At 45.0% G+C, this 25,989-nt stretch overlaps 1 protein-coding gene across 2 annotated transcripts in view; it reads right to left on the bottom strand.

Moving 5' to 3' along the window:
- Window positions 1-2,586: 2,586 nt before the first annotated feature.
- Window positions 2,587-25,989, bottom strand: part of etv4 (ETS variant transcription factor 4) — a 42,593-nt gene continuing 19,190 nt past the window's right edge. For both annotated transcript variants that reach the window (XM_080789219.1, XM_080789220.1), the window contains 8 exons: window positions 20,996-21,128; window positions 19,126-19,311; window positions 18,007-18,458; window positions 11,009-11,077; window positions 9,684-9,731; window positions 8,385-8,557; window positions 5,672-5,773; window positions 2,587-3,123 (listed from right to left, as the gene is read on the bottom strand). In XM_080789219.1, the coding sequence (XP_080645345.1) occupies window positions 2,893-3,123; window positions 5,672-5,773; window positions 8,385-8,557; window positions 9,684-9,731; window positions 11,009-11,077; window positions 18,007-18,458; window positions 19,126-19,311; window positions 20,996-21,128 (1,394 nt within the window). In that variant the 3' untranslated portion in view covers window positions 2,587-2,892. The remainder of the gene's footprint in view (window positions 3,124-5,671; window positions 5,774-8,384; window positions 8,558-9,683; window positions 9,732-11,008; window positions 11,078-18,006; window positions 18,459-19,125; window positions 19,312-20,995; window positions 21,129-25,989) is intronic.

Genomic DNA, 25,989 nt, shown 5'->3' with positions numbered 1-25,989 from the left:
GGTCCTCCAGCACCTTGATGTCATGACATGGGACTTGAACCGGCCAACTCACTGTAGCAGAGGCATCGGGCCAAGCGCTCCACACCATTACGCCACGGCACCTTTGGGCATTCAGCAGATGTCTCCGGGTGCTTTTGAGTTTTTATTTTTTATTCTAGCCTTGAAAAGTTCCAATTACTGCAGCATTGAGCTGTAGGAGGAACTCCCGATGGTCCTCCAGCACCTTGATGTCATGACATGGGACTTGAACCGGCCAACTCACTGTAGCAGAGGCATCGGGCTAAGCGCTCCACACCATTACGCCACGGCACCTTTGGGCATTCAGCAGATGTCTCCGGGTGCTTTTGAGTTTTTATTTTTTATTCTAGCCTTGAAAAGTTCAAATTACTGCAGCATTGAGCTGTAGGAGGAACTCCCGATGGTCCTCCAGCACCTTGATGTCATGACATGGGACTTGAACCGGCCAACTCACTGTAGCAGAGGCATCGGGCCAAGCGCTCCACACCATTACGCCACGGCACCTTTGGGCATTCAGCAGATGTCTCCGGGTGCTTTTGAGTTTTTATTTTTTATTCTAGCCTTGAAAGGTTCAAATTACTGCAGCATTGAGCTGTAGGAGGAACAGGCCTTGAACATGGAATGTCTGTACTGAAACCCTGATGATTAGACCACTGCACCATCAGTCAGACACTCTCAGGCAAAGTCTCCTGGTAATTTTGAAGTGATCTTTTGTTCGTTAGCCTTCAGTTAGTAAAGTTTAAATAACACAGCATCATATTAATCAGATCTTTCTTAGGGCTGTTGAGGTCTTCTTTTGTATGATAGTGTAACAGCCGGGAATCGAACCCTGGTCTCCCACGTGGAAAGCCAACATCTTAACCACTACGACAATTTCAGTTATCCTCATTTCTCATCATTTTGGACCATGGGCTATAGCCCATATCGTACGGCATACTATAGCACGCCGCTTTTCATCGTTTTTGAGGATTTGAAAATAATGAAAATATGAAAAAAAACGATGGGTTATAGCCCATGTCTCATTTAACCAGCCTTTTAGAATTTAGATGGACAGTGAAAATGTTCTTCAGGAGACTAGAACCCTGACTAGAACGATATGGGCTATAGCCCATGGTCCAAAATGATGAGAAACGAGGATACGTTTTTTTTTCCAAAATTTCAAAAAACATGGGCTATAACCCATCGTTTTTTTCATTTTTTCATTTTTTTTCAAATCCTCAAAAATGATGAAAAACGGCGTGCTATAGTATGCCGTACGATATGGGCTATAGCCCATGGTCCAAAATGATGAGAAACGAGGATAACTTTTTTTTTCAAAATGTCAAACAACATGGGCTATAACCCATCGTTTTTTTCATATTTTCATTATTTTCAAATCCTCAAAAATGATGAAAAACGGCGCGCTATAGTATGCCGTACGATATGGGCTATAGCCCACGGTCCAAAATGATGAGAAACGAGGCTAACTTTTTTTTTCAAAATTTAAAAAAACATGGGCTATAACCCATCGTTTTTGTCATTTCGTCATTTTTTTCAAATCCTCAAAAATGATGAAAAACGGCGCGCTATAGTATGCCGTACGATATGGGCTATAGCCCACGGTCCAAAATGATGAGAAACGAGGCTAACTTTTTTTTTTCAAAATTTCAAAAAACATGGGCTATAACCCATCGTTTTTGTCATTTCGTCATTTTTTTCAAATCCTCAAAAATGATGAAAAACGGCGCGCTATAGTATGCCGTACGATATGGGCTATAGCCCACGGTCCAAAATGATGAGAAACGAGGCTAACTTTTTTTTTTTCAAAATTTCAAAAAACATGGGCTATAACCCATCGTTTTTGTCATTTCGTCATTTTTTTCAAATCCTCAAAAATGATGAAAAACGGCGCGCTATAGTATGCCGTACGATATGGGCTATAGCCCACGGTCCAAAATGATGAGAAACGAGGCTAACTTTTTTTTTTCAAAATTTAAAAAAACATGGGCTATAACCCATCGTTTTTGTCATTTCGTCATTTTTTTCAAATCCTCAAAAAAAAATTCTGACCTAATAGACAGGGGGTACATGAGCACATGGCCGTTCATTCGTGCTCTATCTCCGACCAAACCACACTTCCACCACACATCTCTCTATGCAAAATAAAACCTGCACACTCCCACAAAACATATAGACTACATTGCATTCGCCAAAACTGTTTAAATATTACTTTTCTGAAACACGCTATTCTTGCTCAACCTCAACAGCCTACGTCAAAATCGTCATGTTGGCGTCTACTACGCCAACTACGTTCACTTCATGGGGCCAGTCCTTCACAGTGACACACACGTTAGATCAACCACGCGACCGGGATGGTTTCTACTCCTCAATGTCGTGCCTACTCTACACTGCCATCCGAAGGCCCCTCCCCCTTGAACTATCACATCATTTTAAAGCATACACGTACCTTCATAAAAAAGAAATAAATAAAAAACTAAAAATGACCAGGGCCTACACGTGGCACCAAGCACTGTATCCGGTCACATACAACAGAAGAAAGAGCAGCTTGGAGTCTTCTTAGAGTAGTAATATGGGTCTTTATTAAGCAATCTCTTTAACCACAATCATGTTTATGGATTGAATAGGCCTCAGAAGTGAGAGGAATGCAGCTCTTACAAACTCATAAAAAAAAAAAGAAAAAAAAAAGAAAGAAAAAAAAAACATCCCTAGAGATTAATTTAAACAAAAGAACAAAAAACAAAAAGAAAAAACACCATAGCCTTATATACACGTGGATGGGGTGGGCATGTGCAAGAGATGGGGCGATTGGGGCATGTATGATGATGGGTAGGGACAAGAGTAAAGGTTTCTGAAGGCAGGAGGGTGGGGTTGCCATTAGTACATGTATCCTTTGGAGTAGGTCTGGCCGGCCCCCATGTTTTGGGAGCCTTGCTCCGGGGGATAGGAGACAGCCTCGTCCAGGTGCGACAGAGGCACCGTGTCCTCCTCGTTGACGTAGCGCTCAAACTCGGCCTTCAGGCTGGGCCGTTGATTGTCAGGGAAGGCCAGGGAGATGAGGGCCTCGGGCTCGCACACAAACTTGTAAACGTAGCGCTCCCCTGCCACCTGCGGACACAGAGGAAGGGTTGAGTTAAAAAGAAACCTCACACCTGTGTGAAGTGAGAGTACAAACAGCTGCAATACCACTGGGTGACCTAAAGTGGCACTGTTGAGCAGCCTAGAGGGCCATTCACACTGAACATCTTATCATCATAAATCATCATACATCTTCTAGTTCCGGCCAATCACAATTTGCGCCTTCAATTTTCTGCGCTCATTTTTTGTGGAGCGCTCCTATATACAGCTTTTTGTCCTTTTGCCATTGACAATGAAAGGGGAATTTGTCTGAACAAATCAGCTTTTTGTGGCAACAACATTAAATGCCATTGACAATGAAAGGAGAATTATGTCATGTGTGGACGAGCAAATCGTCTATCACATAAATTCAGTTGTCATCTTACACGTGGTGAAAAGATGAGTTTTTTTTAAACATTGTATCATCATGGTTAAAAGATAATAACATAAAGTTGACAAATTAATTCATGAAGAAGTATATTCATTTTTTTATTGGATGATGTACGACAACAAGAACGCCCCTTTTTATCACACAAAACGGGCATAAGAGACCCCCTATATATATAATAAAAAGGTTCACGTGGTAGTGGCAGACTACTCCGTTCCATTTTGTATTTAGGTACAGAGATCAAAAGTTAGGGATCTCCATATATGGGCATAAAAGGGACAACCTGGACATCCATACAGTATCATCATCAGTGATTGATGATGATACTGCATGGGCAAATACTGGAGACATTAGGATCTCCATATATGGTCATAAAAGGGACAAGGACTGACAGATACAGAGATCTCCATATATCTTGTCTATAAAGCTCTCAATGGTCTCGCACCTTCCTACCTACATGACTGCCTAAATATGTCCCAAACCGCCCCCCTAAGGTCTTCCACTGCTGGCCTGCTCGCTTTGCCTAAAAAAATGGCAACTAAAAAATACGGGGAAGCAGCTTTTTGCTTCTACGGGCCGTCGGCATGGAACAAGCTCCCACTGTACCTTCGTCAGGCAGCCTCTGTAGACATTTTTAAAGCTCAGCTCAAGACCCACTTCTACAACATTGCTTTTAATTGATCTTTTATTTTTTTGTTATTCATGTCCTCACTGTATTGCATTACTGCTTGTTTTTTTTTTTTATGTCGTTGCCTTGCTTTTCTTTTATTCTCCATTGTTCTGTAAAGCACTTTGAGCTGCATTTCATGTCATGAAAGGTGCTATACAAATAAAGTTTTATTATTATTATATATCAGTGGGACTGGCGGCGCGACACAGATGTGAGGGCCGCCGCATAACAACCAGAACTCTATTACTCTATTACAAACTATATTGGGTGCGTTCAGATATGCACACCGGGAGCACACTCACACTATTAGTTTGTATTGCACAGTGCGCTCAGTGTGCTATATGCGAACGCACCCTATATGTGAGGGCTACGTAGTGACCCAAACCCGGTAGTATATGGAAAAATCACACCCGTGTGAACTGAGCGTTGCAGGATCTGCTGCTCAACAGTGCCACTTTAGGTCACCCAGTAGTATTGCAGCTGTTCGTACTCTAAACAGACAGACAGACAGAGTACAAACATACACACACGGCCAGTCAATGGAGCGGTTAGGCACCGCTCAAAAGCATGAAAGCACAATAATGAAATACAACGTTATTATCTCTTTTCAATAAAAGATTTCTACGGATTATACGCTTTTATTTTTAAGACAGAGGAACCATTGATCATCCTTGTTTGTCTTGTTATCCAGACTAACATCAAATGTCAAATCAGTAACTGATTTAGTTTGTACCCTTTCTGTGTTCTGTTTTCTCACCTAATTCATTTTGCAACATGTGTTTTTTCTGCCTTGCTATTTTGTTTTGTGAAACGTTGTGTTTTCCGTTTCACTAATTTGTTTTGTGACATGTATTTCCGATTTGTTTCGTTAAATGCTGTTGTGTTATGCACTGATAGTGGGGAGATTTGTACAGAACCTTATAACCCTTGCAACCTGCGGGTGCGTGCGTTGGGTCCGACGTACCAACAGTGCGACAGGCATTAGCCCAACACCCTACCAAAAACCTAAACCTAACCTCACATCACAGGAAGCCATGGTTTAGTTTTAACCTGCCACAGGTTAGTTTTAACCTGCCACACATGTCGGGAGCCACGGGTTAGTTTTAACTTGCCACAGGTTAGTTTTAACCTGCCACGCAGGTCGGGAGCCATGGGTTAGTTTTAACTTGCCACAGGTTAGTTTTAACCTGCCACGCAGGTCGGGAGCCATGGGAGCGTTTCAACCTGCCACATGTTCGTTTTAACCTGCCACGCATGTCGGGAGCCATGGGAGAGTTTTAACCCTCCGCTGCTTAGTTGTAACCGGCCACGCATGTCGGGAATCGACGGTGTTGTCGGACTGTCAGTATGTCTAACCAACGTATGCACCCTCCAACCTGCAGCCGCTAAAGTCCAAGTGTGATAACAAAAAAAAAGCAAAAGGAAGAAACTAGAACATTTTCATTAAAGCTGAAAAGCTCAAAATATTGTAAATAAAATACCTTCTGCATGATTCCCTTCTCATAGTAGTACCGCAGAGAGCGGCTGAGTTTGTCGTAGTTCATGGCCGGACGGTTCTTCTGCATGCCCCACAGCCTGGCAACCTGAGGAGACACAATAAAGCCAAAGAATCAGACCAAAGAATCACTTTGGAAGCCCCACACCGTAACGCATGCCGAAAATAACCAAGCTACAAGCTTCGCTTGTACATCATCTATTTTCGCCTTCGGTGCATGACACTGTAAAATATACATTTATTTAGAACACTTGTGGTGAAATATTGCAGCAGTCTGAATTTTACCTACGGCAGGAGGAAGAGAAAGGAGGGAGAAAACCGCAGAGAGAGAATAGCAGAGCAGGGGAATGCGGGAGGGAGAAGAAAAGAGGTGGTTACGCATCTGGGATGGTTCAGCTCTGGTGGCTGGGGCCTGGGTTCCTTCATGGGTGACTGACTGGACAGTTGGGTACACTTTAGAAGGCTTCAAAGAACACAGTCTTTTTTTTCTAAAAGATGTTTCAACATATATTTCTCTCCCTCTCTCTCATTTCTGAAACAATTCCAAGTGAAGATTCTTTGGTTGAACAATAACTGATCCCACAATTGAACCAGCGAAAAGATGATAACACACCACTGTGAGTCACAACTCTGCCATTTAACCACTAGGGGTCCTCAGCGATAAGTCAAAGGCCTCAGTTCTCCCTCTCCATCTGTGTAGGCATGCAGGGCGAGTCCCCAACATGTGGATTCACTTCCTTTTTATGTAACCCATTACCACTTGAATGCAACCAGAGTCCCACAGTGTGTGCAGTGAAATAAGAGTCAGCGGCTGCTTGTCATGGGCAGGCTATGAAATACTGTCCCCCAAACCCAGGTTGAACTTGGGGCCGACAACAGCAGCAGCACACTAACCTCTCGATGAGTCGCTAGTAGTCTCTCATCCCAAGTGGGGGGATAAGTTGGAAATGTGAATCTTTGTGTTGACAAACGTCTTGGGGTATTGTGCGAGTAAGTGTGTGTGTGTGTGTGTGTGTGGGGGGGGCGGGGGTGTGTAAAGCGCTGGAGGAGGTTGTAAAGATTTGGGCAGGGAGGGTGCAGGAGGAGAAGAGACACTCTGCGAGGACAGACAAAGCGAGGAGAGGAGAGGAGGCTCATGACTCAGTAGGTGACGGGTCATATCCCACGGTGGCTGGCCTAGCCAGAGGCTCCGTTTGATCTCCGAGCACTCAGCCCCTAATTGCCTCTTGTAAAAACTCCTGGACCCATTCATTTTTAATGTACAGTAAAAAAAAAAAAGATAATGGGAATGACAGTAGGCCTATCTAGCGTACTGCAGGGCCGCGTCCAAATGCATGATGGACCATCCGGCTGATACGGCCAATCAAAGCCGCAGACTTAACCCATTTACACCCGAGGACGATTCTACACATGTCTTCTAAATCTACGTTTTCTGAAAAACCCATGTTTTCTGTCAGTCGTCTCAAACATTTTCATGTCAAGGACCCCCAAAAGTATATGTAATTGGCCCCCATTTGAAACATTTGAGTTGAACATATTCTTTCAGAACGAAAATTTGTAAAGGTTTGCTCCACATTTTCGCGAATTTTCAAGAATAGCAGACCTACAAGCACAGAGTGCCGTGCTTGTAGATCTGCTATTTTTCAATAGCTAAAGTATAACATTAGTAAAACACCAAAAAGGGGTTTCCGCCCAAAATGGGTTAAACATTGCGAAAAAATGCCCAGACCCGAAGAAATGTGAGGAGGTGAGAGGGAGGGAGAGGGAAAGAGGAGGGGTGGGGGTGCATGATTCGGCGATAGAGCTTGTCCTTCATTTTGTATCAATCTATTGTTTCATGTGCTGAATAATGTATGGGAGACTAATGGAGCAGGGATCAGAGTACAGAGCATCGTGAGGACAGAGGCCAGATCTCACTTCTAATCACTGGGATCTGTGCTTTGTTTTTAAAAACCCTGTCTGCTAACATGAATTCATCACAACTCAGATCCCAGCGCCCTCCTCCTCCTCGTCACCTCCCTATCAACATTGTTTAGGTGCAAAGAAAAGCGAAGCGAAGAGGAATCGATCTCAAAGGATCGTATAGACATCCGCAAACCTTGTATCTGGAAAAAGAAAAGGCATACTTTTCAGGAAGAAAATGTGTTCCGATGGACCGGTTTAGAGTTAGGAGATTTAGTGACAAGCTCCTGTTAATACTTTTCATTGGTTGAATATTTGTAAGACCAGGAGGAGACACACATAAATGGTGGCCACTACACTAGCATTGATTTAGCTATACTTGTGTGCACTCTCAATGCCCAATTTATACAATGGTGTCACGCACAGCTGATCTACATCATCCCGGATGCAAAATGTTAATTAAGCATTACAAACACCATGGGCGTGTTCATAATTGTCATAGGACGCAACCTAGGAATGCTCTGTTTAATGTAATGCAAACCACAGCCTGTTGCAGTGGTGAAATCCTTTTCAGATTCTTTGTTCATCTTTTGTTTGGTGCTCTTGAATGAAAGTGCTGTAAAACAGTCAATATTGCCAAAACAAATCTTTAAAAAAAAGGGGAAAAAAAGAAGGAAATTGTAGAAAGAAAGAAAAAAGGTTAGCCTCCATAAATTAAGTTGTGTGTTGCATCTGACGCTGGAGAATTCTTTTTTTTTTTTTTAGAAATCAGATCCCGATGACTGCAGACGACGTACCTCCTCAGGTTCGATGAGTTTGAACTCCATGCCGCGGCCGGTCCAGGCGATGAAGTGTGCGTTACCGGGGTCGTCCAGCAGGGCCACCAGGAACTGCCAGAGCTGCAGGGATCCACGGCGCTGGTAGGGCGTGCCCTCGCGGAACACGCCACCACCCTCCTGCTTCACTTCACCTGGATGAGGCGGACATTTCATTTTGTTTTTATTGCCAACTCCGGTTATATCAGTATCTCGCCCCTTTATACAATAATATGAAGCGGCTAGGCCGAAAATCAGCTTTTAACATTGGTTCAGCATACCAACGCCTCCGACACCTCCAGCACCAGGATCTTTGCACACGGCCGCATAGACCTCTGTTCAAAGTAGGATTTTCAAAGCCTTAAAACTACGAACCATGGACTGTCTGTCCATGGTGATCGGCATCCATCCAAGGTACAGATGTCATTTGTGATTTTGTACCGCATCGCTCCCGGCATGTTAACGTTCTATTTAAGTTAGTAACGTACATGCATTAGTAGTACATTGTTGGACTGGGATGTATACTGTACACCAACAAGCCGAACCGTAGGAAAAGGAATGTGTGAGACAAAAACAGGGGATGGGCAATATGCTAATTGGCATCGATATGCGTTTGGCTATAGAGTTAGTTATTTACCGGTTACTGGATACTCGGTACACAAGTGTGGGAACATGAGGACCTCGGCTATGTTACTGGTGCACTTCAGTTGTTCAACCAGTGCTAAAGCCTCCAGGCTCTCCACTCAATCTCCTTCAGCGCGTCAATCTCGAAAAGAAGGCATGGGAAACTGGCTGTCACCGTTCCCACCCTGACATAGGAGCCCTACACGACACGTTGCGCCACAGAGAAACCAGACCCAACCAGCTGAGCTCCTAACCTGATGTAGTTCACCTGTTACGTACGGACCCCTCCAGTGCTTATTGTGTATAGGGGATGCTAGCTGATACACAGGGAGCTCCAATACCCATTCAAGATGGGGTAGATAGGGATTTGATGCCAAGCACAGAGCCAACTGTGCCTGCTTTGTGTGGCTTGTGTTTCTCTATTGGAGATAGATACTCTTAAGTGCCGTCACCCATAACTATTTCGTACCAACTGACACCTTCCCGAGTGGATTGTGGTGTTTCACGGTAATAGTGTGTGTGTGTGTGTGTGTGTGTGTGTGTGTGTGTGTGTTTGTGTGTGTGGTGATTTGGTCATGCTGCTATATGTTGGTTTGACCAAAGCCTTTGTGTATTAGTGCAAACATGCATATACAGAAATTATGAATTATGACTCACCCTCAAATTTCTCTGGGACCACTCGGGAATCGTTTTCAAACAGATAGCCTGCAAAGATAGGGGGGGGGGGGGGGGGGGACTGTGTGAGTGTTTCAAGTGGCCTTTCTCTGTGCTCTCACAATTACAGTGAAATTAGCCATTTGGGCTCCACGCCAGGCTTAATGAATAACATCTCAACGAAATACAAGGGTGTATTCACCCATGAATAACATTAAGCAGTAAGTGTGTCCTCCTGATCCACTCCACCAAGAGTAGAGTGGAGGGCTTGTTGAGAGTGAGAGCATTTCGCCCTGCAAATATCTGTGACGGATTAGGACAGTTCTGCTCGATTCCAGGACCTGTAAACGTCTGAGCAACACTACTACTACTACTACTCCTCTCAACAGATTTTGTGGACTATTTAAGCACATGGCACTTAGCGTCCCTACTCACTATTCCGAGGAGAACATTTGGCAAAAGTAGCAGATCTACAAGCTACCGATGCATCACGTTGGGAGAGTGTCGATTGTTCCGTCTAATCTACACCAAAGATATAGACGTGAAAATAGCCAAAGGAGGACGCCTATTGTAGACCCCTGAGGGACTCCGGTAAACTCAGTATTTAGGGTTTTAACTGGTGAAAAGGTCTTCCACTGTCCTGTCCTGACTGGCTGAATGTGGGGCAAAATAGCTACAAACGGTGTCACAAACAATGGGAGTGAATGGGTGGATTGTTTTCCCTTTTCTCACTAGGAAAAATACTTTAGCTTTTTCCAGGAGTAATATTTATCCAGGGATTCTTGAGGCGGGGGGTGAGGCCAGGGCCCCTGCCAATGGAAACACAGGCACACCGCCGGTTAGCCAATGGAAACACGAACACTCCAGGCCGGTTAGCCAATGACCGCAAGGCTCCAGCCAGGGCAAGGCTCCGTTATGATAAAGGATGGGCAGGAGAGAGATCCGGTACGTGCAATAGAAAGAATCCCATCCCGTCTACATTGTCTTTAACTATTAAATGACTATTGTTTAACAAGCCTTTTGCACTTTAGCCTGTACGTAACTATGGACAAGATGAAAGCACATTTACTTCACACTGGACCTGAGAGTTAATCGATTAAAAAATAAAGTATCCATAATAGAACATTCTATACATTTAAAATGGTTCTTCTAAGAGAGAACCATGTGAGATTTTCATAAAGGTCTTAAGTCTACATAAAATGGTTCCACTAAAAATCTTTTTTTGGGAGTCATATATGCATGGAGCAAATATAACTCTTTCTGGTAAAAGTGCACAGTGGTCCTTAAGATAGAAGGCATGCAGATTAAGAGTAACATATGAGCCTTACCTTCATTGCTGTGCTGGGGGTTGGAGTAGCCCTCATTGTGGTGGTACATGGAGGGACAGCCAGGCACATCTGAAAGCAATTAGCACACATCAGTGGACTGGTGCTTACAGCATTGGTTCCATTTATCAAGGAACTCAAAAAAGTGGATATGTATTAAACCCTTTGTGGACAAAATGGTTCCTTATTGCCCCACTGCAACAGGGGCAACAATGCGTCAGTCCGTCCGTATGTCTGTCAATACTGCCAATGACGTGACGTGTCTACAAGCACAATATGGACAATACTATTGTGTATCTACTATGGACAATAGTTTAACTTTATGTTATGTTAATTTAATTACATTTTCACTTTCTTTGCTTTAACCCATTAGGCCTGACCTCAAAATAAAAATAAAATCTTCTAAATCCTCCAGTTTTCTGAAATAAATATTTTCACGATTTTTCAAAAATAGCTCACAGTGCGCCACTCGGTGGCGCACTATGTAGATCTGATATTTTTCAATATCTAAATTATAACATAATGTTTAAAACACCAAAAGGGGTTCCCGCCCCAAAATAGGTTAAATATTATAGGTTGAAATGTCTCAATTTCTCTTCATTTTAATGAGTTTTTAGTTTGCTGCGCCTGTAATGACACTAAAGGGAATTTAATTCAACTGAATTCATGTTTTACCCATAAAAAAAGCACTCAGAATGAGCTTGTATAACTGTAGCTAACCTTAAGTGGATAAAACACTCCACCCCCCCCCCCCCCCCCCCCCCCCCTCAAACAGGGCTTCTCTTCAGAGATCTGTCCCTCTCCGAACATGATCACAAATCCTCCATTTGGTGTTACAGTATGTGAATATCACAGAGGGCTCATCCTATAGCGCTCCCGGCTGCAAGGGCAAAACTCTGAATTATCATCGTATCACTTGTCTTGCCTGGTATTTTTAGGCTAAGCACCTGCGCCCGGCTACGGGGTAAAAAAAAAAGAAGCTGTACAGTATACAATGTCCGTGCTTTGTCCGGGCACATCATTGACTGTCTCAAATAGCTGCATTCGCCAAAATAGATTTTATATTTCCCTCATTAACCTCGCAGCAAATTCTTAGCAAGCTGGAACACTTGTGAGGCGGCCTCGTAACGCGCTGTGAGGAGTCGGTCCGTGGCGTGCTGAGCAGAGCTGCCAGGGTGTCGCCTGTGCGTTACTCGACTGCATGACTTATGAGCAGCTTAAATCCACAGCGAAATGTGTAATTTGTAAAGTGTATATTAACACGGACCCACATTGACCCTCTGAGTTTAATGAACACTTGTTTCACACTCTCAAATGTGAATTTTTAATATTAGAATAATAATGCTGAATATGCAGCTTAAAATCCTTGATTATGCGATGAAATATGCAGGTCTTTATGCGATTTTTTTCCCCCAGATATTACTTTGGGCTGTTTGCCTTCATGGTAGGTTGACAGGAAACACTCTCAAAGGTGAAATGAACACTGAGGATTTAGCGGTGAATAATCCAAAAAGTGCCTCTCGCCGTTCTGGGGGGGGGGGGGGGGGGGGGGGGGGCTGTGACTCACTCCTGGGGAATGCAGACGCAGGGCCGTGCGGGCCACGATAAGACGCCACTGGAGGAAAACGAAGACCTCCATTCCGGGGAGGCAGGAGGAGCAGCAGCGCTCCATCACACTGTAACCAATCTGCCTCACACACCGGGGGAGCGAGTGACGGGGTGTGGGTGGTGGGCGTCTGGTGTGAGAGCGCCGGGGTCAATTGGTGGGCAGTGTCGTGGTCATTTTGTGTCTTTCATCTGCACACAATGGGCGGTGATTAGGTGACGGGATGCCAATTTGTATGTGAAACTGGCTCTCAGAACTACACACTCAGGGATTTGACACGCCGCCTCTACAATGTATACTACCTCCGTTTTAGATTTCGTTCCCCTTAGCAAGTCTTCTTATTATGTTATGGAATTGGGAAAGGCTTCTGTTCATTTAAGTTAACGGTCAGGCATTGATGACGTCGGAAATGTAACACCAAACGGCAAAACCAAGGAGATGATCGTGGACTTCTGCAAGAAATGTCCCTTGATCAATGGGGAACCAGTGGAGAGTGAACAGCGTCAAGTCAACTCTGTGTGCAAAACACACAAGACCTGACCTGGAGAACGCACACAGAGAGTCTGTGGCAAAGAAATCCAGACAAACATCTGTACCAACTCAGGCAGTCCTGAACGCTCACAGACTAGAACGTCCTGAAAGTCCTTAATTCTACTCTGCTACCACTCAAAGAATCCTGACGGGAGCCGTAAATTAATAGCCATTCCCAGGGATCTGCGAGGCCTACAGCAGGTGGTTTGTTCGGCTGCATTTATCACAGGGAGCTTCCACCCGTCACTGCTGGACAGTGGGGTAGATGTTTGAGTAGAGCAGTTAGGATTACAAAGGACAGGTACCACCATGCAAACACACTGTTTGGAATGACGCAGACTAGATAGTGCTTGAGGTGTCTCAAAACCCGGGGCTCAATGCTGAGGTTAGTTTAAAATAAAAAAGGACATGAAAAATAAACAAAAGAACAAGTAAGACGCGCGAACACGGGAAGCGAATGCAGCTCGTAAATTGCAATAACAACAATTCGAATAAATTACGTACTCCTTTTTTTAAGTTAAGTTCTCCTTTTTTTACGTGTTTAAGATTTTTTTTAAGTAAAGTTTTATTTTATTTTATTTAGTGTGTATGTGTGCGTGCGTGCGTGTTTTTATTTATTATTTTAAAGTTTATTCTTTTAGTTTTTTTTAAGTGTGTGTGTGTGTGTGTGTGTGTGTGTGTGTGTTCTGCTAGGTCTCATAGTTAGTGCTCACTGCGTTCGCAATAAGAACCAAAATGGGCCCGATCGGCATGAAACATCTACACTCCCAGTAAGGAAGACTCATGGTGGCGCTATAATAGGCCACTTCACATTTTTGTACCGTAGGTGGTACATCCATTTGTTTCCCCCTGCATTGCTTGGAGCATGATGATACTATCCAATATAGGTCACACCAATTGTTCATTACTACCCACAGATCCAGTCCAAAATGCACACAAATCGGTGGAGTCATGTGATATACATGTATGGATCTTTCATATTCCAATCCGTGATTAGAGTCGTTATTTTTGCGAGGGACCCATTTTATGCCATAAATGCCACACATCAGGAACACAGCGTCCCATGTACGCACATTGAGGGGCCTAGATACAACAAAGAGCCTAAAGTTATTTCAGGGGTTTTGACGCTCCAAATCATTTGCCTGTAATTACCTTCACAAAACTGTGGACGGGGACTATTTCTTACAAAAACACCATATATGCACACATCCATACAGCCATCATCCCCAAATTGAAATCGTATGATGAAGGGCCTCTACAGCGCACCTTGAAAAGTGCTTTCACTTCTGCCTATAGGGCGGCACCCCCCAGCTTCGTCGTGTCCTGACGCCTGCACCCCATGACCCCATCACTAACACAGCCCTGGGTAGGCAACAGCTGGGATTGGGCCAAAACTTTCTGTCCAAACCCGTCCCTAGACCAACAGCGTAGTGCCTGAGACCAAGCGCCCGGCCCAAGCCCAAGCCGACGCAGTAATAGTTTTAGTTTTACACTGTCACACAAAACGTGTTAGTGTTACAGCACGTTTTCGAAATTAACTCCCATCATCCACATTTATATCTCAAAGCATGTCATGTTGTGTTCCCTTCCCATGAACACAGCTGTCAGGACCACGCAGAGCATTGCCACGTAAAGCGGGAAGCCTGACACAGAGACGAACAATCCCAATCCCGACCATCACTTATGAAAATACGTCCGACAGGTTTCGGTCGGGTATCCCTCCCCTAGAAGGCAACCCAGCCTATAGCAGAGATCTTTGCTCCAAGGAGCACACTTTTCTTTTCCTTTCAAATCATATCCAGTAATATTGTTCTCGTTGTGTTGCCGTTATCACAGTCTTGTCACACCTAGCATTTCTCTGCTTGTACCTGTGGGGAGTGAAGTGGAGCTTCAGATTCAACTTTTTTAAAGAACCCACAGAATAGAAAGAACAGTACTAGTTGTGGGGAAAGTGCCTATAGCTCAAGGGACGCTTCTGTGGTCTTTTTCATGAAGGAGAGAACATTACTTGTTCACTCTACAGTTTACAGATTCAAACAGATTTCTCCTTGGCAAATGCCTTTCGTCGCTGACATTAAGGCCTGAGTGATGGGCTATAGGAGGCATTGAATCTTTTGAAAAGCAGTGTAAAAGGGCATTTACATTAGTGGAGAAATTACATGGGCGAGCGATAAATGGCACTATAATCTAGTTTTTTGTTCCCCTGCAACGGTTATTTATTTGTGAACAGGCAACTGCAGCTGGCCATCGTCGTACGAAGTGTAAGCGCGCACACGCACGCACGCACACACACACACACACACACACACACACACACACACACACACACACACACACACACACACACACACACTAAACTATTTCGTCCAACAGACACCTTCTCAAGGGGTGCCGATCTACAAGCTCACACCACGTCACATCCGCGATGCGTTGTGAGCATGTAAATCAGCTATTTTCGGCGCATGACACAGCCGTACGACGGACTATAAATCAAGCATTTCACAGACACACCTCTCTGGCGGCCATGGCCTCCCGGCAACACACACACACTTTTATCCACAGACAAACATCCTTTTGTTGGCCTTTCTCTCGTCCCTGCTCAAGGCTCCTGAAAGCACAAAGCTCAACTTTGTCAGGGCTATCCGTCTTCCACTCCCTATCAAAAGGTACGGGTACAAAAAGAAAAAAAAAACATTAACAACAAAAGTAAAGAAAAAAAAATCTAAATGGAATTTAGGTCGACGATCCTCGGGTGTTCATTATGCATAAAGTATGCCAGGTTCAGAGCTTGGGAGGCACCCGTTCCTGTGCTTATAAAGGGGGGCAGCACTGCAGGACCGACCATTTCAGGTCCGTTATTTTTTCAGTGTCACAGAGTCAATTCCACACTTGTGTATAACGGCTAGAACACAGGTGAATTAAGTGTTTCACCATATCCCTCCCTTCACATGGGGGGGGAGGGGAGGGGAGAGAGAGAGAGAGAGAGAGAGAGAGAGAGAGAGAGAGAGAGAGACAGAGACAGAGAGAGAGTTGGAAGAGAGAGTTGGAACAATGCTCTGGGGCTACACACTCGTACAGGTCAATTTTTACACCGTCAAGAGTTACATTAACACTCAGGAGTTTTACAGCGTAGTTGTCATACCAACTAACAGAGAAGGCTCCTTTCTCCTCCCCCCCCCCCCCCCCCCCCCCAACACACACACACACCCTCAATCCCTTCAACTTAAGCCCCCCTCTCTCTTCTCCAGGCCAGCCAGTGAGCATCTCAGGTTGCTGCGGCCACGCTCATTTTTCCATTATGAGTTCATCTGCCTGCAGAAAAAGGAAGCCAACAGTGCAACCTGAAACCCTGGAGCACTCCGCCGGGGACGCTAGTCTTTCCTATGCCCTCCATTTTCTCAATGAAATTCCTCTGCCTCTCTCTCTCTCCTTCTCTCTCTCTCTCGCTCCCTCTCTCTCTCTCTCTCTCTCTCTCTCTCTCTCTCTCGCTCCCTCCCTCTCTCTCTCTCTCTCTCTCTCTCTCTCTCTCTCTCGCTCCCTCCCTCTCTCTCTCTCTCTCTCTCTCTCTCTCAGAGACCAGGCGAGAGAGAACTGTATAGTGAAGGAGAGAGAAAAAAAAAAGTTGTTCCTTTTTTTTGCTTTGCAAAAGTGTCATAGAGTTGAAAGGAGGAGTTTGCGAGGGGGAGGAGGGGTGGAAGTCTAGGAGCCGATACAGTAAAAGGGGAGCGTGTTTTGGCTTTTTGAACATTTTGTTCTAAGGTTGGCTGCACACACACCAGGGGAGGATTTGTCTTCAAAGAGACTCTTGTGGAGGCAAAAGCAACAAAAAAAAGAAAAGCTGCACCGCGCAAACACCGTGAGGCTTAGCGGTTCCGACGGGCCTGACGCATTTTCAGCTTGACACGCTTGCAAACAACTTAAACGCGCTTGTTTAACCACATTAACCCTGTCGGGGAGGGGTTAAGCACATTCTTTCAAAAATAACAGAACTACAAGCTCACAATATTGTTTACCATTTGTCTTTTGATTAAGTATATCAGGCTTAAGTGATTAAAGTCCTTGAGCCTACTTGATAATGATCCTTGCTATCCCCATTATAAATATATATCCCCTTTTTGAGGGCCACTAGCCCCTCCTATGTCCACCTTGGAGGGTTTGTGCAGACACAAACATTATGTTAACACAAACATTGTGTATGATGATAAGAGCGCCCCTCACTTCACACTTCACATTTAAGAATTAACCAATTAAGACCAGAGGTCGATTCTACAAATGCTTTCCAAAAAAGTGGTTCTCAAACTTTTTCATGCCAAGGACTCCCAAAATGATATGTATTTGGCCACAGAAAATGAAAGTTCTTTGTGCCAGGGACCCACGGAAGAAAAATGCAACATTTTTAAAACACTTTCAAGATTTTTACATTTTTTTCAAAAATCACAAATCACACCTGTGTGAAGTGAGGGGCACTCTTGTCGTTGTACATCATCCAATAAAATAATGAATGTATGAATTAATTTGTCAACTTATGTTGTTTATTTCAGAAAACTGGAGGATTTAGAAGATTTTTATTTTATTTCGAGGCCAGGCCTAAATGGTTTAAAGAGAGCTTGGCGATTATTTTGGACACGCAGAGTGGTTGAGGGGCGTTGACGCAAGCGAGCGTCCTCCTCAGGTCATCGCTAGACAAATAAAAAAGCAGCTAAATGCACCAAAGATATGTCACCACTAAAGGTATTTAAACAGTTAAATGTGGCTTATGGCTTATGGTTTCCTAATTAAAATGTCAGTTATTTCCCCCCCTCCTATAGATTTGCCCTCAAGGAAGGGGTCTCTCTATGCAGTGGAGTGTCCGACTGTCACTCACCAGGGTCATAAGTGTAGTCCGTGGGCTCCTGTTTGACCATCATGTGGGCCGGTGGGAACCTGTGTTGTTGGTGGGGGTGTGGATGGTGGTGTTGGTGTTGGTGAGGGTGGGGGTGGGGGTGGGTCTGGGGGTGAGGGCCCCCCGGGCCCCCCGCCGCCATGTTGTGGGCCGCCCGCTCGTACAGGGGGTCCAGGTACTCCTGCTTGAAGCTCTGCTGCAAGTAGGGCAGGCAAGGGTCAGAGTGCTGCCGATGGTACACACCACCACCACCACCACCACCTCCTCCTCCTCCTCCACCTCCTCCACCACCCGGTCCTCCGCCCCCTCCTCCACCACCACCCCCGGCATGGGGGCCTGCGGCCGGGGCAGGCTGCATGCGTTGGAAGGCCTGCTGCCCCTGCGGTGGGAACGGGGTGCACATGGGGTCTGATGCAGGGCCCTGGTACCTGGAACTGAGAGACGAGATTGGGTTAATATTTATAACTAAGGGCTTGGCTTCCTAAATGTAATAACCAAATCGCAGGTCTATGGGCCCCGATTCACTAAGCCGTTTACACCCATATTCAGCAATGTAAAGGACATTTCCAAACTTCCCACGTTAGTAGTCTGATTCAGTCATCTTTTTTTTTTTTAGATTTTTTTTTTGCGGCTTATGCCTTTTATTGTTTTTTTAAGGGACAGACAGTAGGCTGACAGGAAACGGGAGAGAGATGGGGGAAGACATGCAGTAAAGGCCGTGTCGGGCTCGGGAGTCGAACCCGCGGCACACTGCGACTGGATTACCAGTCGGGTGCCCAGACGGTTACGCCACCGCCTGGGCCTGATTCAGTAATCTTTTATTTTCATTTTTATCAAGTCTGCTCGGATGCAGACTTATATGGGACCAAAGCTTGCTGTATGTCATTAGAATGCCTTGTTCTAGATTAGAAGTTTGGAAAATACACATCATTGCAATAACGGTCGGAACTGGTCAGAGGGGACCTTGAGTCGGGCATTGATTACTTGATGTGGGTAAACTAAAGAAATCGATAACAAATCATATGTTCATATATCGTGTGGCTGTTTTTGTGCATTTGATACGAAGCCCTCGTCATGTCACGGTATCAGTGTGTGCGTCACCTGGGGTTGATGGGGTAGCTGTGGCTAGGCAGTGGCTGCTGGGTGGAGGCAGCAGGGTTCATGTAGCCAGCGTCGGGCCGTCCGGCCACAGCAGGTTTGGGGGAGTAATGCTGCTGCATGGGTGACATGGGCGTTCCAGGACAGGAGCTCTTCCCTCCCGCTGCAGCCCTTTTCTGCTCATAGGCACTGGGAAATGGAAACAAAAGCATGCGCACACACACACACACACACACACACACAATAACCACATTAACCCTGGCATTCCTGTTTTGGGCATGTCATTATACACCCGGAAATTCTCCAAGATTTTCAGCGTTTTGCAGTGTAGGATCGGTCACTTGCGTCGCCATTGTCGCGCGGCGAAGTATAAACCATAGTCAACGCAAGCGGGACGCACGTGTTCGGAAGACGGTTGTGCGTGGGAGATGGCACAGGGCTTCATGATGAGTCAATACGACAAAAGCAGGCTAATGGGAGCCATGTAGTGAGGCCCGCGGTGGTCAATAGCGTGTGGTCACTCTCTTTGCTGTGTTGACTTATGCATGAAGAGCTGACCAGGGTTTGGTTTCCTGAACATAGTGCTTCCACGTCCTTGTTTCCGTTTTTATGTCGTCGAGACAGACTGCACAAACACTCGCAGAAAAGAGACACATTGAGAGCTATATTAACACTAGTGACAACACATCCATACTGCAGGTACAGTAATGCTTGAAACCTGCTCAAATACAGTGGTGGGAAGTAACACCTGGCTTATGGCCAGCCTAATTAACAGTGGATTGTGCCTTCTGCCTGCACTATTCATTCATTCATGTTTAATTTGTTATTTTAATGCCAATAGAAAAATCTGTGATATACACACTATATCTCATTCTCACACAGCAATCCTATAGTATTAGACACTCAGTCCTGAAGGTGGCGGTAACGTCACCATTATGCCAATTTTGACCAAATAGAGCGGTCATTTCCGGTTTAAGGAACAATAACATCCGGTACTAGCTTTGGACTGTGCAGCACTATCAGATGTCCGGGATGCTAAGCGATCATTGTTTATTTTAATAACTACGTCACATAACTAAGCACATAAAGACCACGCGCTTGCGCGATCGACCATGCACGTGCTGATTTCGGACGGTTTTAGGTAGATTACATCGGCCGTTAGCCAGACAAGCTAAAAGTTGCTACATTTTGTTATATTACGCTCCCGATTACAGGGGATTAAACGATTACGTCAATTACGTCAATAACCATAAGGGTTTTATTGATTCATTACGTCAATTACGTCAATAACCATAAGGGTTTTATTGATTCATTACGTCAATTAACATAAGGGTTTTATTGATTCATTACGTCAATAGCCATAAGAGATTTAACAATTTTGAGGTATTTGTAAATTACTTCAGTATTTCCAATTTCTAATACTTCTACTCCACTACATCTCAGTGGCAAATATTGTACTTTTACTCCACTACATTTATTCGAAAACTTTAGTTATTATAGTTACTTTGATTGTTGTTACAAAACATACATTAAACACTTCAGCCCTATATACATTTCGGCAAATTGAAAATATCTAAATCTCTTTTCAAAATATTTGTACACATTTGAAAACTTGAAATGGCACATTCTGCACAGCGAGTACTTTCTAGTTGGGGTACTTACAATACTTTTGTACTTTCACTCAAGTACATTTTGAATTTCCGGACTTTGACTTGTTAAAGGAGTAGTTCTAATCGCAATATTTATACTTTTACTTAAGTAAAACATTTGAGTACTTATTCCCCACCACTGCTCAAATGCACCCATGCTGTGCTGCAGTTACAATGTGACCTCTGTGTATGTTTTTTTTATTTATTTGTATAAATCTTTTTACCTGGCGTAAAGGCACTGCTCTCCGCTGCTGGGGTAACTGAAGCTCTGCTTGTGGCTACAGGACTGGCTGGGGTCGGAGCCGGGGCTCTGGGGCTCTTTCTTGATGGTGACCGGTGGGCTGTGGAACGCCACCGCTATACCAGGGGGAGAGAAAGGAACGGAGAAACGGACAGGTTATTAGTGCTTCCATTCAGCAGTGGCTCTCACGGTGGGGTCCGGGCGGGGGGGGGGGGGGGTCCGTAATTGAGGGGGTTCCAGTAAAATACCAACAGTCAGACACACACCATGAGTCAGACACCCTCCCCCAAACCCTAACCTAACCTCACAGGAAGCCACGGGTGATTTTTTTTAACCCTCAGCACTGATTCGTTTTAACCCGCCACGCATGTCGGGAGCCACGGGTGATTTTTAACCCACAGCACGGGTGATTTTTGAACCACAGCACGGGTGATTTTTAACCCACAGCACGGGTTTGTCTGACTAATGACTGTTGGACTGTCGGTATGTCTAACTAGCCTGGCTAATAAGCCAGACACGAATCAGCCGTTGGCAGCCAGGCTAATGTCTAACCAACGTATGCACCCCATAAAAATCTGTAACCACTTTTAACTCCATGTAGTATGTACACATCGAATACATTTGAAAATAGCAACAACAAAAAGAAAGAATTTAAACATTTCAATGGGGGGAATCCTGGCACAAAATATTTTCAGATGGAGGTCCGCAGCAAAACGCATTAATTTGGGGGTCCTCGATTCGAAAGTATTTGAGATACACTGACATACAGAAGATAGACCGCGACCTCCCCCCCTCTCTCCTGATATGACTGCCGTCAAAGGCTGGGAGGCAAAAGCAAATACTTCTGTCCACACAGGAATCCGGCTGACATGCCAGCCAGAGTGCTTAAGAGACAGTCAATTGAAACCATCAGGAGGCAGACAGACAAATGTAAACACACTGGTGTGCGTTGGCACATACGCACACGCACACACCGACAATTTAGCACACGCATTTAAAAAAAAGCTCTCTCACAGTCTCTCCCAGACAGGCGCGCACGCACGCACGCACGCACAAAAACACGCACGGACGCACGCAAGCACACACAAGCACACACACTAACAAACTGCACACGTATTGACAGACACACACTCACACACATACACGACAGCATTCCAGCAGTCGTTTGGAAGTGCAGCGTGTCCTCGCCCACTTCTTTGCTCTGTGCCAGACACAACAGCAGCCATAACTACCTCGAGTCAAAGTCAAGCTCAAACCTAAACAACTGTACGGGCCAGCAAGAGCGTCCTCTCTGCTGATGAAAGGCAATGTCACACCTCTGTGAGAAATGCACATACACTGTATATGTGACTCTGCATTCTTTCCTATCGGGGCCCAGATGTTAGCAGCATGGGTATATTTGATTATCTTTGGACGGAACAAAGACGAAAGGAAAAGAATGAAACGAGTTTGGTTCTTAAAATAGACGCGTCTAATGTGTGTTCTGTCGCTACGTGAAAGACAAATACAGTGACGTGTTCTCATTCCTTAATCACTTAAGCCCCGCTTTATACTTCTGCCATTTGAAAAAAAGCCGACAGACAGTGTTCACATGCAGTGTTCACATGCACATGCCTTAAGATTTAGGCGATCTTTTTTTTTTAAACTGAAAACTGAACTGGGGGTGAAATTTGAAAAAAGGAAAAAGTACAACTAATGTAATGAAATGGACCAAATGCACACTATTGCTATTGCTATTACGGTAGTCAAGCTCAGAATGGAAGAAGTAGCTACATCATTATTATACAGTACGTCATATCCAATAAAACTATTTTTCCACATAATTCCTTTATCGACAAAAATTACTGAGTTACTTTTGTGTCACTTAAACCCTATACACTTTTTGATCAGGGTCCTATAGTCTATGCTATGTGCCCTCCTTTCTTCACTCCACTAAATCTCTTCACTGAAAAAAAAAAAACTCGCAATGAGACTGCATTGTAGATCTGAGTTTTTCGCGGAACGTTCTCCTATTATGATATTCCCAAAAAGGGAGGATAGGGTTCATGTGGTTAGACCGCAATTTGCCGTTTCCTTGCTGGTTTTCTGATGCAACACATCCAAATGTCCCTAAAAAACACGTCGCTAGTCTTTGCTAATCCCGATTTCTCGTCAGGTTCCCGGTATGAGACGGAGGAGATCTGTCTATCAAGCACTGGGACTACGGGAGGGGGGACCTTTTGACTCGATAGGCCACAGAAACCACCCAGTGTGGAGCTTCAAACTGTGCCGAGGGCCCGCGTGTTTATTATGCGAGGGGAGGTTTTCACCCAGAGAACTGTACAGGATGTTTTTCTGGTCTCGACACGGTAAACAGCAGCAGCTGTGCACTTCCAGCTGGGGAGGCCTGTGTTTATGCCTGTGTGTGTGTGTGTGTGTGTGTGTCAGTGCCGCATGCATGTGGATAGATGTGTGCACTTTTTTAAGCGTTCTTAATTTCTGTGTGTGTGTGTGTGTGTGTGTGTGTGTGTGTGTGTGTGTGTCGCGTGCATGTCTGCAGTGGGTGTGGACCTGCTGGAACAGGCCACACTGAAAGCTGAGCCCAGGTAATTACATACTGTAGCCCATTCACAAAAAAAGGGAGAGGAATGAGACGCAGCGAGCGCGGCTGGCTGACTACACAGCCTGAGCCGATTCTGTCCCACAAAAACCAGAGAGCAGGAAGAAAATCACATGGAAACAGAGTCAACAGACAATGGGGGGAAGAGATTAGATTGAAACGATCCTATACACGTTAAAATCCTCAGTGCTAATCCGACTCTGAGAGTTACGATGGATAATGAACACTATTTGTAGCTTTGTATCTTTGTAGCTGAAGTGGAAACCAGCTCAACTGTCACGCGACAGTAACTTTTATTTTTTTGTAGAAGAGGCAAACTAATGTTGTTTATGCCGTTGGCACAAACAATATTAGTTTGCCTCGGCTACAAAAAATAAAGTTACAAGTTAGTAGTCGCTTGTTGCCATTCTCTTGTATTATTTCCCACCACGGAGTACCCTTGCATCTCGGAAGACAGGCAAGAGCAGCAGTCTCGGTAGGCCAATCAGAGGCAGGCGGGGCGTTGCCATGTCTATGCTCGGACGTAAAATAGATATACGCATTGTCCACGCCTCCAGGTCTTAAGACCTGGTACTTAAGACACGCAAAGAAGGGCCCCTAATGGCTCCACAGGCCATGGTGCCCCTTACACCCAACCGGATCAAAGTGGTTGAGCCGACGTTGCCATCCGGCGGACTGAGGTGATTTTTAAAACCTTGATTTTCTATGGAAGCAGGCAAGCAGCAATAAAGAAAAAGACTGGGATTGACAGTCTTTGGTCGAGGCCTGTCACACACATACTACTAACACTGTCACTAGGGCTAGCCCTAAAAACTATCAGAATTCTAAGCTTCGACGACGGGCCGCGGGGGCGGGGGGATTTAAAAGTATTTCATGAATCCCTGCAGTGCTGCTCAAGCACGTAGTTTTGAATGGTAGCAGATCTAGAAGCGCTCAACATGTCATGCTACAATGCGTTTGTAGTGATGAAGGCGCTGAAAAAATAAATAAATAAAAATATTTTCCGTGTTCTAATTCCGTGCCACCGAACAAAGCATTCGAATATTACATTTTTGGGAGTCAGCCATAACTGTCACACCTCTTTTACGACAAAATATACATTGTATATCCAACTCGGCATTCTTTCCTATCGGTAGCCAGATGTTAGTAGTCAGTTCAGTTTGTTTGTGTGTTTAGTAAAATAAAAGGGGGGGAGAGCTTTGACGTCACACAGTGTCACATCAACATGCTAAAAAAAAACCTGTCTGGCCTGGGACATCGACTCACTCTCCCATGACTGGCAGGCAGGTGAGGAAGTTTTGGCTTTAGCAGAGGATCAACGGGATTAGAGGGCATTTAGGCAGATTTCCCCGACAGACACAACGGGATTCCAGAAGCTCCTCTAAGTCTCCGCCGGCTCGTCTAGCTCCCAGAGCAGAGGGCGGGCACATGACCGCCGCTCTGATAAAAAAATTAAAAAAAAGAACGAACCAGCGCGTGTTTGTCTACCGGCGCATTCCCCTTTCTCTGGTGTGGCCGTGAACTGCAAACAAGTGGTGGTGTGTGTGTACACAAGTCCACTCACAATGCAGCCGAGCGGAGCCGCTAATGCGATTGGCAGGGACACGGCCCTTTTGATGTGGCCCCGTTGCTTTATGAGGACGGCTCGAGAACATGCTGCATTTGAAAACACTGCAGCCTAGGAATGACGTTGAACGTACACACAGGTGTGTGTGTGTTCGTTCTCATCTTCAATATTTAATAACTATGTTAAACAAGTGATTGGGACAGCACTGTGTGTGTGTGTGTGTGTGTGTGTGTGTGTGTGTGTGTCTGTGTGTGTCTGTGTGTGCGCGCGCGTGCGTGTCGGTGCTGTGCGCCTTTGTCATTGGTGTTCCAGCCTGTTGCCTGGCATGCTTTTTCAATTAGCCACTTGGCTGATGTCCCCGTTAACGAATCCCTAGACACAGAATACTCTAATTAATGGAGGCAGGGTTCAAAGCATCATGCAGAGATAGAACAGAATCACGCTCCACCGAAAAACAGGCACAGAGACCTCAGGTTCATTCCTATTCACATAATGATCTTTCAGAAGAAACAAAACGTTTAAGGTACAGAGAATCATTTTAATGTTCCGATTTCCCGGAGCTGTTTTAAATCATAACAACCCCCCCCCCCCCCCCCCCCCCCCAGAGTCTAACAAGTATTTCAAACTCTCTGGAGTATAGCAGTAAATCTCCCTGCTCCAGATGATGTCAAATTTGCTGCAAAAGGTTTATAAGGAAGTGGCAGTCTTGTAAATAGAACCGGGGCAGAGTTATGTTCACGCCGTTCAACGCTAGATCTCTTCCTGGTTTTATTTGGGGCAACGTGACCCCGGGCTCTCGCGGCTCTGGTTC

Source organism: Protomyctophum bolini (assembly GCF_963924005.1).
Source record: "Protomyctophum bolini genome assembly, chromosome: 18".
Lineage (NCBI taxonomy): Eukaryota > Metazoa > Chordata > Actinopteri > Myctophiformes > Myctophidae > Protomyctophum > Protomyctophum bolini.
Note: the sequence above shows the minus strand (reverse complement) of the source record. Positions and strands in the feature narration are given on the sequence as shown.